Genomic DNA, 17,114 nt, shown 5'->3' with positions numbered 1-17,114 from the left:
CGCAGGGACACAGCCAGCAGTGTCGAGGGCGCAAGGGACACAGGCAGCAGTGTCGAGGGCGAAGGGACACAGGCAGCAGTGTCGAGGGCGAAGGGACACAGGCAGCAGTGTCGAGGGTGCAGGGACACAGGCAGCAGTGTCGAGGGCACAGGGACACCGGCAGCAGTGTCGAGGGCGCAGGGACACAGGCAGCAGTGGGGAAGCCCGAGGAGCACAAGCTGCCGAGGGGAGGACCGAGGAATACAGGCTACCGTAGGGAGGACCGAGGAGCATAGGCTGCCGTGGGGGAAGACCAAGGAGCACAGGCTGCCGTGGGGGAAGACCGAGGAGCATAGGCTGCCGTGGGGGAAGACCAAGGAGCACAGGCTGCCATGGGGGAAAACCGAGCAGTACAGGCTGCCGTGAAGGAAGACCGAGAAGCACAGGCTGCCGTGGGGGAAGACCGAGGAGCACAGGCTGCCGTGGGCGGAAGACCGAGGAGCACAGGCTGCCGTGGGCGGAAGACCGAGGAGCACAGGCTGCCGTGGGCGGAAGACCGAGGAGCACAGGCTGCCGTGGGCGGAAGACCGAGGAGCACAGGCTGCCGTGGGCGGAAGACCGAGGAGCACAGGCTGCCGTGGGGGAAGACCGAGGAGCACAGGCTGTCGTGGGGGGGGGAAGACCAAGTAGCACAGGCTGCCGTGGGGGAAGACCAAGGAGCACAGGCTTCCGTGGGGGAAGACTGAGGAGCACAGGCTGCCGTGGGGTGGACCGAGGAGCACAGGCTGGAGGGGCAAACAGGCATGGGAGCACAAACAAACCAGTGTGGAGGCCGCAGGGGCACAGGCAGCAGTGTGGATGCCGCAGGGGCACAGGTAGCAGTGTCGAGGGCTCAGGGACACAGGCAGCAGTGTCGAGGGCGCAGGGACACCGGCAGCAGTGTCGAGGGCGCAGGGACACCGGCAGCAGTGGGGAAGCCCAAGGAGCACAAGCTGCCGAGGGGAGGACCGAGGAATACAGGCTGCCGTAGGGAGGACCGAGGAGCATAGGCTGCCGTGGGGGAAGACCAAGGAGCACAGGCTGCCATGGGGGAAAACCGAGCAGTACAGGCTGCCGTGAAGGAAGACCGAGGAGCACAGGCTGCCGTAGGGGAAGACCGAGGAGCACAGGCTGCCGTGGGGGGGGGGGGGAAGACCGAGGAGCACAGGCTGCCGTGGGGGGGGGGGGGGGAGACCGAGGAGCACAGGCTGCCGTGGAGGAAGACCGAGGAGCACAGGCTGCCGTGGGGGGAAGACCGAGAGCACAGGCTGCCGTGGGGGGAAGACCGAGGAGCACAGGCTGCCGTGGGGGGGAAGACCGAGGAGCACAGGCTGCAGTGGGGGGAAGACCGAGGAGCACAGGCTGCCGTGGGGGGAAGACCGAGGAGCACAGGCTGCCTTGGGGGGAAGACCGAGGAGCACAGGCTGCCGTGGGGGAAGACCGAGGAGCACAGGCTGCCGTCGGGGAAGACCGAGGACCACAGGCTGCCGTGGGGGAAGACTGAGGAGCACAGGCTGCCGTGGGGGAAGACCGAGGAGCACAGGCTGCCATGGGGGAAGACTGAGGAGCACAGGCTGCCGTGGGGTGGACCGAGGAGCACAGGCTGCCGTGGGGAAAACAGGCATGGTAGCACAAACAAACCAGTGTGGAGGCCGCAGGGGAACAGGCAGCAGTGTGGATGCCGCAGGGGCACAGGCAACAGTGTCGAGGGCGCAGGGACACAGGCAGCAGTGTTGAGGGCGCAGGGACACAGGCAGCAGTGGGGAAGCCCGAGGAGCACAAGCTGCCGAGGGGAGGACCGAGGAATACAGGCTGCCGTAGGGAGGACCGAGGAGCATAGGCTGCCGTGGGGGAAGACCAAGGAGCACAGGCTGCCGTGGGGGAAGACCGAGGAGCACAGGCTGCCGTGGGGGGGAAGACCGAGGAGCACAGGCTGCCGTGGGGGGAAGATCGAGGAGCACAGGCTGCCGTGGGGGGAAGACCGAGGAGCACAGGGTGCCGTGGGGGGAAGACCGAGGAGCACAGGCTGCCGTCGGGGAAGACCGAGGAGCACAGGCTGCCGTGGGGGAAGACCGAGGAGCACAGGCTGCCGTGGGGAAAGACCGAGGAGCACAGGCTGCCATGGGGGAAGACTGAGGAGCACAGGCTGCCATGGGGTGGACCGAGGAGCACAGGCTGCCGTGGGGCAAACAGGCATGGTAGCACAAACAAACCAGTGTGGAGGCCGCAGGGGAACAGGCAGCAGTGTGGATGCCGCAGGGGCACAGGCAACAGTGTCGAGGGCGCAGGGACACAGGCAGCAGTGTTGAGGGCGCAGGGACACAGGCAGCAGTGGGGAAGTCCGAGGAGCACAAGCTGCCGAGGGGAGGACCGAGGAATACAGGCTGCCGTAGGGAGGACCGAGGAGCATAGGCTGCCGTGGGGGAAGACCAAGGAGCACAGGCTGCCGTGGGGGAAGACCGAGGAGCACAGGCTGCCGTGGGGGAAGACCGAGGAGCACAGGCTGCCGTGGGGGAAGACTGAGGAGCACAGGCTGCCGTGGGGTGGACCGAGGAGCACAGGCAGCCGTGGGGCAAACAGGCATGGGAGCACAAACAAACCAGTGTGGAGGCCGCAGGGGAACAGGCAGCAGTGTGGATGCCGCAGGGGCACAGGCAGCAGTGTCGAGGGCGCAGGGACACAGGCAGCAGTGTCGAGGGCGCAGGGACACCGGCAGCAGTGTCGAGGGCGCAGGGACACCGGCAGCAGTGGGGAAGCCCGAGGAGCACAAGCTGCCGAGGGGAGGACCGAGGAATATAGGCTGCCGTAGGGAGGACCGAGGAGCATAGGCTGCCGTGGGGGAAGACCAAGGAGCACAGGCTGCCATGGGGAAAAACCGAGGAGCACAGGCTGCCGTGGGGAAAAACCGAGGAGCACAGGCTGCCGTGGGGGAAGACCGAGGAGCACAGGCTGCTGTGGGGGGGAAGACCGAGAGCACAGGCTGCCGTGGGGGGAAGACCGAGGAACACAGGCTGCCGTGGGGGGAAGACCGAGGAGCACAGGCTGCCGTGGGGGGAAGACCGAGAGCACAGGCTGCCGTGGGGGGAAGACCGAGGAGCACAGGCTGCCGTGGGGGAAGACCGAGGAGCACAGACTGCCGTGGGGCAAACAGGCATGGGAGCACAAACAAACCAGTGTGGAGGCCGCAGGGGAACAGGCAGCAGTGTCGAGGGCCCAGGGACACAGGCAGCAGTGAGGAAGAACAAGGAGCACAGGCTGCCGTGGGAAGGACCGAGGAGCACAGGCTCTAAAGGGCCAGCAGCAAGACATAGCTGCCACTCGAGTACTGGGGTCTCTGGAATCTGCCCAGGGGCCGCAGAAAAGGTCGAAGGTCCCCCACCCCTGGTCTAAAAGATGAAAAAATAATAACATGGCCCCCTTGTTCACCTGATCTGAACCCCATAGAGAACCTGTGGTCCCTCATAAAATGTAAGATCGACAGGGAGGGAAAACAGTACACCTCTCATAACAGTGTCTGGGAGCCTATGGTGGCTGCTGCACGCAATGTTGATCGTAAACAGATCAAGCAACTGACAGAATCTATGGATGGTAGGCTGTTGAGTGTCATCATAAAGAAAGGTGGCTATATTGGTCACTAATTTTTTGGGGTTTTGTTTTTGCATGTCAGAAATGTTTATTTCTAAATTTTGTGCAGTTATATTGGTTTACCTTGTGAAAATAAACAAGTGAGTTTATGTCCCCATGTTCTGTATCTGTCACACACTGACATGAATGTAATAGGAGATAATGGATTGTCAGTTTGTCCCTAAACTGGAGAAACCCCTGATCAGCCCTGACAGCGGATAATAGGAAAGAGCTGGAACTCGTCCTCGCTCACATCGGCAGAATTCATGTCCAGCTGTATTTCTCCTCTATAACATAACTGCACATCCCGTGTTATCACCTGCACCGAGATCACAGATTCAGTCACATTTCATGTGTATTGTAAATGAAGGGTTAATATACCGCTGGAGAAACTGACACAGCAAAGAGCGGAAAATAGGAATGTGTGACTTGTGTGCGTTATTGGGTGGTCTGTACTCACCGGGGCGGTGATCTGTAGGAATCCCCTCGTTACTCCGCTGATCGCCCCTCACATTTCTCTCTGGAGAATTAATATTGCTCAGATCTTTATCCGGATCCAAAAGCTGCAAAACAAAATATTGTAAAAGTCCCCGGGAATAATGGAGATAAGATCCGGACATTTGAGGTCTGTGGTCAGCTGTGATCCTGCCGTCTCCACCACTCTCATTACACAAGTATAAACCATCTAATACTGGAGGAGAAAACAAGACTGACCACAAGGAGGTCAGAGCCGTCTACACCTCATAGGGGAGATCTCCATCTACCTGAGGATCCTGTGGAGGAGGAGGAGGAGCGGGACATCTCTCTGGGGTCATCCTCGTACTGGAGAGACCTGCAGGACACACAGACAGGACGGACATCATTATTACATACAGATAATTATAGGCCGGGTGTATTCAGTCCTGTCTATTACCTGGTGATGTGCGGGGCTGGGGCTCCTCCATCATCACCTCCTTGTACCGCTCCTTGTGTCCTTCTAGATACTCCCACTCCTCCATGGAGAAATAGACGCTGACGTCCTGACACCTTATAGGAACCTGACAACACAATGATACCGTCATCACCCAGAATCCTCCAGTGCCGTCCTGTATAATGTCCCAGCATTCCCAGCAGTGTCACCTCTCCAGTCAGCAGCTCAAGCATCTTGTTGGTGAGTTCTAGGATCTTCTGGTCATTGATGTCCTCATGTATCTGGGGGTGAGGTGGAGGCCCCGGGATTGGGCTCAGGGTTCCTCCCCGTCCTTCAGACACAGGGGCCTGACAGCGATCCCTAGAGGTCCTCACTACTGTGTAATCCTGAGTGTGGAGACATTAATAATATCACTACAGACATTTCCAGAGTCCATCACCTCCCCGGTCATATCCTCTGTTATTCCCATAGATAATGATGTAATGTGATGACATCAGAACCTCTCACCTCCCCGGTCATATCCTCTGTTATTCCCATAGATAATGATGTAATGTGATGACATCAGAGCCTCTCACCTCCCCGGTTATATCCTCTGTTATTCCCATAGATGATGTAATGTGATGAAATCCGAACCTCTCACCTCCCCGGTCATATCCTCTGTTACTCCCATAGATAGTGATGTAATGTGATGACATCAGAGCCTCTCACCTCCTCGGTTATATCCTCTGTTATTCCCATAGATGATGTAATGTGATGACATCAGAACCTCTCACCTCCCCGGTCATATCCTCTGTTACTCCCATAGATAGTGATGTAATGTGATGACATCAGAGCCTCTCACCTCCTCGGTTATATCCTCTGTTATTCCCATAGATGATGTAATGTGATGACATCAGAACCTCTCACCTCCCCGGTCATATCCTCTGTTACTCCCATAGATAGTGATGTAATGTGATGACATCAGAGCCTCTCACCTCCTCGGTTATATGCTCTGTTATTCCCATAGATGATGTAATGTGATGACATCAGAACCTCTCACCTCCCTGGTCATATCCTCTGTTATTCCCATAGATAATGATGTAATGTGATGACATCAGAACCTCTCACCTCCCCGGTCATATCCTCTGTTATCCCCATAGATAATGATGTAATGTGATGACATCAGAGCCTCTCACCTCCCCGGTCATATCCTCTGTTACTCCCATAGATAGTGATGTAATGTGATGACATCAGAGCCTCTCACCTCCTCGGTTATATGCTCTGTTATTCCCATAGATGATGTAATGTGATGACATCAGAACCTCTCACCTCCCCGGTCATATCCTCTGTTATCCCCATAGATAATGATGTAATGTGATGACATCAGAGCCTCTCACCTCCCCGGTCATATCCTCTGTTATCCCCATAGATAATGATGTAATGTGATGACATCAGAGCCTCTCACCTCCCCGGTCATATCCTCTGTTATTCCCATAGATAATGATGTAATGTGATGACATCAGAGCCTCTCACCTCCCCGGTCATATCCTCTGTTATCCCCATAGATAATGATGTAATGTGATGACATCACAGCCTCTCACCTCTCCAGTAAGATGGAAGATTATCTCCAGACTCAGGTGTAATATCTTCTCCATAATGTCATCTTTGTCCTTAATCATCTTTTTTGTGTCAATCAGGAAAAATTAAAAGAAAACAACAGAAGATTGATCCTTTATTATACAGAGGATGAGATGATGTTAAGGAAATCAACTAAAAGGAAAAACAAAAAAACAACTGAAGAGAAGAAGGGGAAATAAGTATTTGACCCCTTGCTGATTGTGTAAGTTTTTCCACTGACAAAGACATGAACAGTCTATAATTATAAGGATAGGTTAATTTTACCATTGAGAGATAGAATATCTAAAATAAAATCTAGAAAAATCACATTGTATAAATTATATAAAATTATTTCCATTTTGCAGAGAGAAATAAGGCTGTGTGCGCACGTTGCATTTTTCCCTGCATTTTGGCTGCGTTTAAAACTGCAGCGTGTCATTGTCAAACATGCATGCGTTGTGCTTCCCCAGCAAAGTCTATGAGAAGTCAAATTCCATGCGCACGTTGCTTTTTTAGGCAGCGTTTTGGATACCAAATATTTGACAAAATCGATGCGTTTAAAAAAGCCGCATGTCACTTCTTTTGTGCGTTTTGGTTGCTTTTTCCACCCATTGAAATCAATGAAATGTGTCAAAACACAATTAAACTGCGCTTGCACTGCATTTTTGCTGTGCTCTGCATGCTTTTTTGACAAACAGAATGCAGGTCTTTCGGTCTCTGTCGGTCCCTCCCTCTCCCCCTCTCTCATACTCACCGATCACCGGCACGGCGCTGCACGGCTGTCACACTACTTTGGAGTCTTCTCCTGCTTTTGAAAATGCCGGCCGCTCATTTTTCCATCTCGTATTCACTGCTTCTCCCGCCCACCGGCGCCTATGATTGGTTGCATTCAGAAAAGCCCTCACGCTGAGTGACAGCTGTTTCATTGCAACCAATCACAGCTGCTGGTGGGCGGGTCTATGTAGTGCAGTAAAATAAATAATTAAAAGAAAAAAGGTGTGCAGTCCCCCCAATTTTGATACCAGCCAAGATAAAGCCACACAGCTGAAGGCTGGTATTCTCAGGATGGGGAGCCCCACGTTATGGGGAGCCCCCCAACCTAAAAATATCAGCCAGCAGCCGCCCGAAATTGCCGCATCGATGCGACAGTCCCAGGACTCTACACGGCTCATCCCGAATTGCCCTGGTGCGGTTGCAATCGGGGTAATAAGGAGTTAATGGCAGCCCATAGCTGCCACAAAGTCCTAGGTTAATCATGGCAGGCGTCTATGAGACACCACCAATGATTAATCTGCACGTTAAAGAAAATAAACACAAACACCGAAAATTCCTTTATTTGGAATAACAGGAAAAAAACAAAACAAAAAAAAAACAAAAACAAAAAACACCCTCTTTCACCACTTTATTACCCACCAAACACCCATCCAGATCCGACGTAATCCACACGAGGTGCTACGACGCTTTCAGCTCTGGTACACCGGAAGCTGACAGCGAGCGGCCACAGACCACGACCGCGCTCTGTCAGATCCACGGAGCAACTGAAGTGAGTCGCGCTATCAGCGATGACGTCACTTAGGTTACCCGCGTGCGGGCACAGCTGAAGTCCTCCAACTGTGACAGCAAGTCGCCCGAGTGACTGAAGTGAGCCTCGCGATCAGCGGTGCCCTCACTCAGGTGATTTGCGGTCTTGGGTGGAGGACTCCAGCTGGCCCGGGTAACCTGAGTGACAGCACCGCTAATCCCACGGCTCACTTTAGTCACTCAGGGGATTGCGGTCACCAGTGAGTCCTTAACCAGTGACCGCAAATCAGGCTGCGGCACACAGACAGAGCTGCACAATGACAATGAAGTCGGGTGAAGTTCATCCGAGTTCATTCTGATCGCGCAGCCAGTCATGCTCTATGGGGATGTAGTAGAGTCGAGTGGGAACGCACTGTCAAAAATGCATCCAAAATGTATTCAAAATGTATCCAAAATACATGCGTTTTGGATGCATTTTTTTGTCAAACGCAGTGTTTATAGTTATCCAGTCTGCCAGAGGGTGCATTTTTTTCTGCACTTCACAGAATGCAGCGTGCGCATATACCCTAAGTATTTGATCCCCTACCAACCATTAACATTTCTGGCTCCTACAGACACTAAGAAGCTCCTAATCAACTTGTTACCTGCATTATAGACGCTGTCTTACATTGTCCCCCGTATAAAAGACTCCTGTCCACAAACTCAATTAATCAGTCAGACTCTAAGAGGTACTTCTCACATAGCGAGATCGCTAGCGAGATCGCTGCTGAGTCACGGTTTTTGTGACGCACCAGTGACCTCATTAGCGATCTCGCTGTGTGTGACACTGAGCAGTGACCTGGCCCTGCTGTGAAATCGCTGCTCGTTACACACTGCTCTGCTTCATTTTTTGGACATTGCTCTCCTGCTATGAAGCACACATCGGCGTGTTTGACAGCGAGAGAGCAACGATCTGAATGTGCAGGGAGCAGGAGCCGGCGTCTAGCAGCCTGCGGTAAGCTGTAACCAAGGTAAATATCGGGTAACCAAGTGAAGTGCTTTGCTTGGTTACCCGATATTTACCTTGATTACTAGCGTCCGCCGTTCTCAGGCTGCCAGCGCCGGCTCCCTGCACACGTAGCCGGAGTACACATCCGGTAAATAAGCAAAGCGGTTTGCTTACTAACCCGATGTGTACTCTGGCTAGGAGTGCAGAGAGCCAGCACTAAGCGGTGTGTGCTGGTAATGAAGGTAAATATCGGGTAACCAAGCGCTTGGTTACCCGATATTTACCTTAGTTACCAAGCGCAGCATCGCTTCCACGCATTGCTGGTGGCTGGTCACTGGCGAGATCTGTCTGATTGACAGCTCACCAGCAGCCATGTAGCGACGCACCAGTGATCCTGACCAGGTCAGATCGCTGGTGGGATCGCTGGAGCGTCGCTAAAGTGTGACGGTACCCTAACCTTTACAACATGGAAGACCAAAGAGCTTTCTAAGAATATCATGGACAAGATCATAGCCCTGCACAAGGCTGGAATGGGCTACAAAACCATAAGTAAGACGCTGGGTGAGGAGACAACTTGGTGCAATAGTAAAAAAAATGGAAGAAATACAAAATGAATGTCAATTGACATCGATCTGGTGCTCCATGCAAAATCTCACCTCATAGGGTATTCAGGATCGTGAGGAAGGTGAGAGATCAGCATAAAACTACATGGGGGAACTTGTTAATGATCTTAAGGCAGCTGGGACCACAGTCACCAAGAAAACCATTGGTAACACATTACGCCGTAATGGCTTAAAATCCTTCAGTGTCGGCAAAGTCCCACTGCTCAAGAAGGCCCATGTGCAGCTTACCCTTCTGAAGGCCCATGTGCAGCCGGCCCATCTGACGTTTGCCAATGAACACCTTCATGATTCTGGGAGTCTGCAGCGAAGAAGCATTAAAAAGATATAGCGAAAAAAATATAATTTGTAAAAAACAAATACATTTAGCAAAAGTAGAAACTGAGAGACTCATTGCTAAGGAAAGCAAAACAAATCCCAAACTATTCTTTAATTATATAAACAGAAAAAAGATAAAAATTGAAGGTGTCGGCCCTTTAAAGAACAATGAGGGTAAAATCATAGAGAGTGATGTGGGAAAAGCAAATGTTTTAAATACTTTTTTCTCAACTGTGTTCACACAGGAAAAGCATATGCCACGGGAAATGCAGAGTGATCATGTAAACGCTCCATTAAGTATGACCTGCCTAAGGCTGCTTTCACACATCCGGTTTGAGCGGTGTGGCTCAATCTGGCTGTGCAACCTATGCAAAGGATGCGGCGAAAACACCGCATCCTTTGCATAAGTTTTTTATCGCTCCTGTCAGACTGACCTGATCAGCTTCTATGAGGATGTAAGCTCTCACATGGACCGAGGAGAATCATTGGATGTCATTTATCTCGACTTCGGTAAAGCATTTGACACTGTCCCACATAAAAGATTGATAAGTAAAATGAGAAAGCTTGGGCTCGGGGAAAATGTGTGTAGATGGGTAGGTAGCTGGCTTAGTGATAGAAAACAAAGAGTGGTTATTAATGGCGCATACTCAGATTGGGCCAGGGTTACTAGTGGGGTACCACAGGGGTCTGTACTGGGACCTCTACTATTTAATATATTTATTAATGATCTGGTGGATGGTTTACCGAGTAAAATATCAGTATTAGCAGATAATACAAAACTATGTAAGGTAGTTAACACAAAGGAGGACAGTTTGCAACTACAGATGGATTTGAGTAAATTGGAGAATTGGGCAGAAAAATGGCAAATGAGGTTTAACACAGATAAGTGTAAGGTTATGCACATGGGAAGGAGAAACAGATGCTACGATTACTTACTAAATGGAAAACTGCTGGGGAAATCAGACATGGAAAAAGACTTAGGCATCTTAGTCAATAAGAAGCTAAATTGGAGTGCCCAGTGTCAGACAGCTGCCACCAAAGCAAATAGGGTGATGGGATACATTAGAAAAGGTCTGGGGGAACGAGATGAAAACATCATTCTCCCTCTGTACAAATCACTCATCGGGGGGCGTGGCCTGGACGGCAATGTGAGGAGACGTGTCTGTGGAGCTCTCCTGCAAACACACATGATAAATACCTGAACACCGCTGTTATGACTGCCTCAGCCGGCTGTCAGGAAGATAAGGTGGTGAGGACTTGTCTGGGGTGAGTCTGGTGGATGCAGAGCGGTTCCATGGTCCGTTGCAATCAAAAAGATAATGGAGGCGGGAAAGTCCCCAGCTCTCAAGATGGTGCCATGATAAGGGAGGACGCTGAGAAAGCTAATGCAGCCTGTCAACAAAGAATGCAGGTCGTTATAAGGCTGGAGAAGTTTGCCTGGACTCCAGAGAAATCACTTCAGCATATAGATAACAGAGGTGAGAAAGGAGAGGAGGGGGAAGACAATGCCAGCTCTGATGAGATGGGGGATGGTGAAGAGCAGCAAGATAATACAGGAGAGATGGAGAAAGCACATAGTGCAGAGGAGGCTACAGAAAACCCAAATTTAAAGGACGTTTTTGCAGTGGTGTCTTTTTGTAAAGAAGCTCTGACTACCCTGACAAAGCAAATTAAGGGATTACAGGCAGAGGTTGCTGGCATTAAGAAAGACCTCAAAAAAGCAGACCTGAGAACAGGAGCTGTGGAGGAGAGAGTGGGGATAACAGAGGATCATATTACAAAACTACAAAAGTCTGAAAAAACATTTGCACAGCAGATAGCTGTAATCATGGCAAAAAACGATGATTTAGAGAATCGCTCTAGAAGGAATAACTTCAGGATTGTCGGCATCCCTGAGAAAGCGGAAGGAAGAAACCCCACTGAATATGTAGAAGACTGGCTTAGGGAAAAAATTGGGGCTAATGTCTTATCCAAGCTCTATGCCGTGGAACGTGCACACAGAGTCCCGATGCAGCCACAACCAACAGGCAAGGGCCCTCGCACTATGCTAGCCAAGCTCCTCAACTACAGGGACAGGCACACTATACTGCGAAAGGCAAGAGACATGGAGGATCTTATGATTGACGGCCAGAGAATTTCCATATACCCGGACTACTCCATTTCTGTCCAAAAGCTACGTATGACTTTTACTGGAGTAAAGAGGCGCCTGCAAGAGATTGGGGTGGAATACTCAATGATGTTCCCAGCAAAGCTAAGGCCCCTTTCACACGTCAGTGATTCTGGTACGTTTGTGCTTTTTTTTAAACGTACCAGAATCACTGACATACGCAGACCCATTATAATGAATGGGTCTGCTCACACATCAGTGATTTTTCACTGCACGTGTCTCCATGCGGCGTACCCGCGTGTGCGTGTTTGCCGCACGGAGACATGTCCATTTTTTTCTGGCATCACTGATGTTCCACGGACCACGCAGTGGTGTGGTCCGTGAAACACGTGCCAGAAAAAAACGTGCTTTTAAAATAAAAAACATTTTAACTCACCCAGCGTCCAGCGATATCCTCTGCAGCCCGTTCTGCCGGCTGCTTCTGAGCCGGCTCATTATTGTCGCGCATATTCATTATGCGCGACACAGCCGACCCGGAAGCAGCTGCTGCGGGGGTCACCGCCGGCCGGATGCTGCACCGCGGGAGCGTTCAGCACCATGGACAGCGGGAGCGCGCACAGGTGAGTAGTTTTCTAAGTGCAATCACGGGCCACGGAGAACGGAGCCCGGATTGCACTTAGACAACCCACGTGTGCCGTGAATCACGGCACACGCAGGGACATGTGCGTGTTTTACACGCCAGTGAAAAACTTCACTGTTTTTCACTGACGTGTGAAACGGGCCTAAGAGTGACGGCGTCGGAGCGGGTGCACTCTTTTACAACTCCGGAGGAAGCCATGCAGTGGTTGGACGCCAGCGAAAAGCAGATCCGTTTGAAGGAATGAGCTGACTGAACCTGCAGTGTGTTGGAGAAGGCCAGCTGAGGCTCTACGACATCCTTAGGAGCTTACAGGGGACCCTTGTTTTTTTTTTTTTTTTCCTCCTTCCCTTTGGGATTGAGGTAGTATGCAGGGGGAATGGGAAGGGTTTGATGTGAGCTTCGCAGGACATGGGGACTGCCTAATTCGGCGCGGTGGTGGTGTTTACAATTTGAGATTCCAGTTAAATTACTGTTCGCCATTTTACTGTTATATTGGTTGAGTGGAATATGATTATACATAGAAAGGGTGGGAGTGGAGAATTGTTGGAAAAGGGACGAGTTTCAAAATGTGTCTAAGGGGGGAAGGCGAGGGAGGTGGGGGGGAATTTAGTAGGGATTATGGACCAGGTTTGGAAAACCCGATGCTTCACGGAGTACTCAAAAACAGGAAGTGGTGGGGTGCAGGAGGGGAGGGGAGCAGGGGGGGAGGGGGGAAAGGGGTAGGGTAGAGGCAGCATGGGGAGATACTACAAGGTTTGATGGTTTTACTGGGTGGGATAATGGGGAATAGAATTAAGGTGTTGAGTTGGAATATTAGAGGGTTATCAGATAGGTCTAGGAGAGCAGCAATAATTAAATATGTTCAAGACCAGAACCTGTCAGTAATATGTCTACTAGAAACGCATCTAACAAAGGAGACAACACATGTTTTAAATAGGAGATGGGTGCAGAAGGCCTATCACTCCACCTTTTCCAACTATGCAAGGGGTGTATCACTGCTGATCCATAACTCTGTGCAATATGAAGAGATAGAAGTGTATGTGGATAAAGAGGGACAGTGTGTGGCCGTCATGTGTAAAATATTTGGCAGACTCGTGTATAGTTGCAATATATATACCACCTCTATATATGTGCACCAAACTAAGGGAGATAAGGAAGTTCTCTGAGAAGGGGGGAGTAATCCCTTTTTTACTGGTGGGGGACTTCAATAATGTGATAGGTCTGTACTGGGATAGGAGTAGTAGACCTCCAGGTATCCAGGATAGTTGGATGACTTCGTTTGGCACTCTTATTGGGGAACTTGGAATGGTGGATGCCTGGCGAGTGAGGAATGGGAGGGTATCCTGCTTCTCTTGTTATTCGGCTTCACATAACACTCTGTTCCGCATTGACATGGCTCTAGCTAGTGATCTGATGGATGCAATGATAGGCGAGGTGCAATATCTGACAAGAGTGATTTCAGATCATAGCCCGATTCTAGTGTCCATACGACGGGGGATCCTGACAGGGGGAAGGAGGGGAGAGTGGAAGCTTCATCCAGCATGGATCCATCATATTAATATGGGGAATATAGAACGGGATTTCGGGGAATTCTTTATCCACAACGAGGATAGCACTGGTCCCATGGTGGTATGGGATGCGATGAAGGCATACCTCAGGGGGCTCCTGTTCAGGGATATCTGTAAACGTAAAACACAGACGAGGCAGGATGAGAAAGATAGCCTGGAGGCCTTAAGCTGGGTTCACACTAAGCGACAGCGACAACGACGTCGCTGTTACGTCACCATTTTCTGTGACGTAGCAGCGACCTTGTAAGTCGCTGTTATGATCGCTGCTTAGCTGTCAAATACAGCGACGCAGCAGCGATCATAACGTCGCTGTGCTACATGTGCAGAGAGCAGGGAGCCGCGCTTAGCGCTGGCTCCTTGCTCTCCTAGGTACAGTACACATCGGTTAATTAACCCGATGTGTACTGCAGCTACATGTCACAGTGCAGAGAGCAGGGAGCCGCGCACACTGCTTAGCGCTGGCTCCTTGCTCTCCTTGCTACAGTATACATCGGGTTAATTACCCTATGTGTACTGCAGCCACATGTGCACAGAGCAGGAGCCGGCACTGGCAGCAAGGGCGGAGGCTGGTAACGAAGGTAAATATCGGGTAACCAGGGAAAGGTCTTCCCTTGGTTACCCGATGTTTACGCTGGTTACAGCTGACCGCAGCTGCCAGACGCCGGCTCCTGCTCGCTTCATTTCGTCGCTCTCTCGCTGTCACACACAGCGATGTGTGTGTCACAGCGGGAGAGTGACGATCAAAAAATGAAGCTGGACATTCAGCAACGACCGGCGACCTCACAGCAGGGGCCAGGTCGTTGCTGGATGTCACACACAGCGACAGCGACGGGACGTCGCTGCAACGTCACAGAAAATGGTGACGTAGCAGCGACGTCGTTGTCGTTGTCGCTGTGTGTGACACCAGCTTTAGATAAGGCAGAGCTGGAAGCAATTCGGAGTAATACTACGGATGCGAAGCAAAATCTTAGGCAGGCGCATGAACAGGTTAATAAGATGCTTTTGGAGAAGGCGGTAAGGAAGCAGGCATTCCAAAAATTGCATTTTTATGAGGAGGGAGAAAAAGTTGGTCATCTATTATCGGTCATAGCTGCAGCTCAAAGGAGTAGTTCATTTGTGCATGGTATGGACACGGTGGAGGGGACACAGGTCACTGAGGTTGAGGAGATCCTTGGGGTCTTTAAAGATTTCTATCGCACGCTATATTCTTCTAGCGGAGAGGTGAGGGTGGAAGAGGTGGACTCATTTCTTGAGCGAGGTGAGCTTCCTGTGTGGTCTGTGGCGGATAGAGATAAACTGGAGTCACCTATTACAATTGATGAACTGGAGGGCGCTCTGCATGGCATGAGCAATGACAAGGCACCGGGAGCAGACGGGCTACCAGTTGAAATTTATAAACAGTTAGAAGAAATCCTATTACCCAAACTATTGAAAGTCTTTGAGGTGGCGGAGGGGGAAGGTGTATTACCTGAATCTATGAGAGAAGCAATAATAGTAGTAATTCCTAAGGAGGATAAAAATCCGAGGCTTCGCTCTCTCCCCCCCCATGTGTAGTGCGGGGTCTGTCGCTCTCTCTCCCTCATGTGTAGTGCGGGGTCTGTCGCTCTCTCTCTTCCATGTGTAGTGCGGGGTCTGTCGCTTTCTCTCCCTCATGTGTAGTGCGGGGTCTGTCGCTCTCTCTCTTCCATGTGTAGTGCGGGGTCTGTCGCTCTCTCTCTCCCCATGTGTAGTGCGGGGTCTGTCTCTCTCTCCCCATGTGTAGTGCGGGGTCTGTCGCTCTCTCTCCCCCATGTGTAGTGCGGGGTCTGTCGCTCTCTCTCCCCATGTGTAGTGCGGGGTCTGTCGCTTTCTCTCCCTCATGTGTAGTGCGGGGTCTGTCGCTCTCTCTCTTCCATGTGTAGTGCGGGGTCTGTCGCTCTCTCTCTCCCCATGTGTAGTGCGGGGTCTGTCGCTCTCTCTCCCCCATGTGTAGTGCGGGGTCTGTCGCTCTCTCTCCTCCATGTGTAGTGCGGGGTCTGTCTCTCTCTCTCCTCCATGTGTAGTGCGGGGTCTGTCTCTCTCTCTCTCTCCCTCATGTGTAGTGCGGGGTCTGTCGCTCTCTCTCCCTCATGTGTAGTACGGGGTCTGTCGCTCTCTCTCCCCCATGTGTAGTGCAGGGTCTGTCGCTCTCTCTCCCTCATGTGTAGTGCGGGGTCTGTCGCTCTCTCTCCCCCATGTGTAGTGCGGGGTCTCTCGCTCTCTCTCCCCCATGTGTAGTGCGGGGTCTCTCGCTCTCTCTCCCTCATGTGTAGTGCGGGGGTCTGCTATTACACCCATAGTGGGAGCTAATAGGGGAGAGAGTGTGCTAGTGAGGAGAAGATGCCGAATGCCATGAGACTGGTGACTATGAGTAAATAATGTTTTGTTAAAAAGTCCGCGATTCCTGTACAGCAGCTGTCGAATATGAGGATGGGAAAATGGAGGCCAACTCTGAGGAGGAAGCGAGAGCCGCGCCCCCCGCACAGGGTCACACACACTCCGGGACCCCTCAGTGAAGGACGTGGCACTCGAGCGGTCCGGCGCCCTCTTTCCAGTGGACCCTGCTCGTAGCCAGTGAGACACCGATGAGCCGGGCTACAATACAGGAGACGAGGCAAAAAACACACACCGGCTGTATCAAAAGACAGAAGATTTTGAAATTAACAGTCGGTATAATGATAAGAGCAATAATAGAAGAAGGACGGCGGGAGCCGGTGACACAGACTGCGCTCCAGCTATGGCGATAAAAAGCACAACCCCGAGAGGAATAATCTCTACAGACTGCGCTGCTGTACACTGCTAACCGGGCCGCACTGCTACAACTCACTAATAGAGCCAGAGCAACGCACTAATGGAGTTGGCGTCGCTATAACAAGGGCTGTGGAGTCGGTAAGCCAAACCTTCGACTCCGACTCCTCAATTTCCCTTGAACCGACTCAGACTCCCACATCTATTGCTTATATTTAAGTGAAAAATTTATTGTAGTGCAATGAGAACATCAGATATTTAATCATTTTTATGATATAATAAGTCCTCATCAATCCTGTTGCTGTATTTTCCCTGTCTATTGTATGTACAGTACAGAGCAAAAGTTTGGACACACCTTCTCATTCAAAGAGTTTTCTTTATTTTCATGACTCTGAAAATTGTAGATTCTCATTGAAGGCATCAAAACTATGAAGTAAC

At 51.3% G+C, this 17,114-nt stretch overlaps 2 protein-coding genes across 3 annotated transcripts in view; one reads left to right on the top strand and one right to left on the bottom strand.

Annotated features, from left to right (window-relative positions):
* LOC142257625 (uncharacterized) overlaps positions 1-17,114 on the top strand; it is a 481,515-nt gene that overhangs the window by 229,658 nt on the left and 234,743 nt on the right. The window lies entirely within an intron of this gene.
* The window catches only part of LOC142303597 (uncharacterized), an 80,690-nt gene that overhangs the window by 19,899 nt on the left and 43,677 nt on the right, over positions 1-17,114 (bottom strand). The window contains exons 6-10 of the mRNA XM_075345109.1: positions 6,133-6,210; positions 4,762-4,938; positions 4,556-4,679; positions 4,407-4,474; positions 4,103-4,205 (exon numbers count right to left, since the gene is read on the bottom strand). Coding sequence (XP_075201224.1) covers positions 4,103-4,205; positions 4,407-4,474; positions 4,556-4,679; positions 4,762-4,938; positions 6,133-6,210 — 550 coding nt within the window. The remainder of the gene's footprint in view (positions 1-4,102; positions 4,206-4,406; positions 4,475-4,555; positions 4,680-4,761; positions 4,939-6,132; positions 6,211-17,114) is intronic.

The sequence above is a fragment of the Anomaloglossus baeobatrachus genome, chromosome 1 (genome assembly GCF_048569485.1).
Source record: "Anomaloglossus baeobatrachus isolate aAnoBae1 chromosome 1, aAnoBae1.hap1, whole genome shotgun sequence".
NCBI classification, from domain to species: Eukaryota; Metazoa; Chordata; class Amphibia; order Anura; family Aromobatidae; genus Anomaloglossus; species Anomaloglossus baeobatrachus.
Note: the sequence above shows the minus strand (reverse complement) of the source record. Positions and strands in the feature narration are given on the sequence as shown.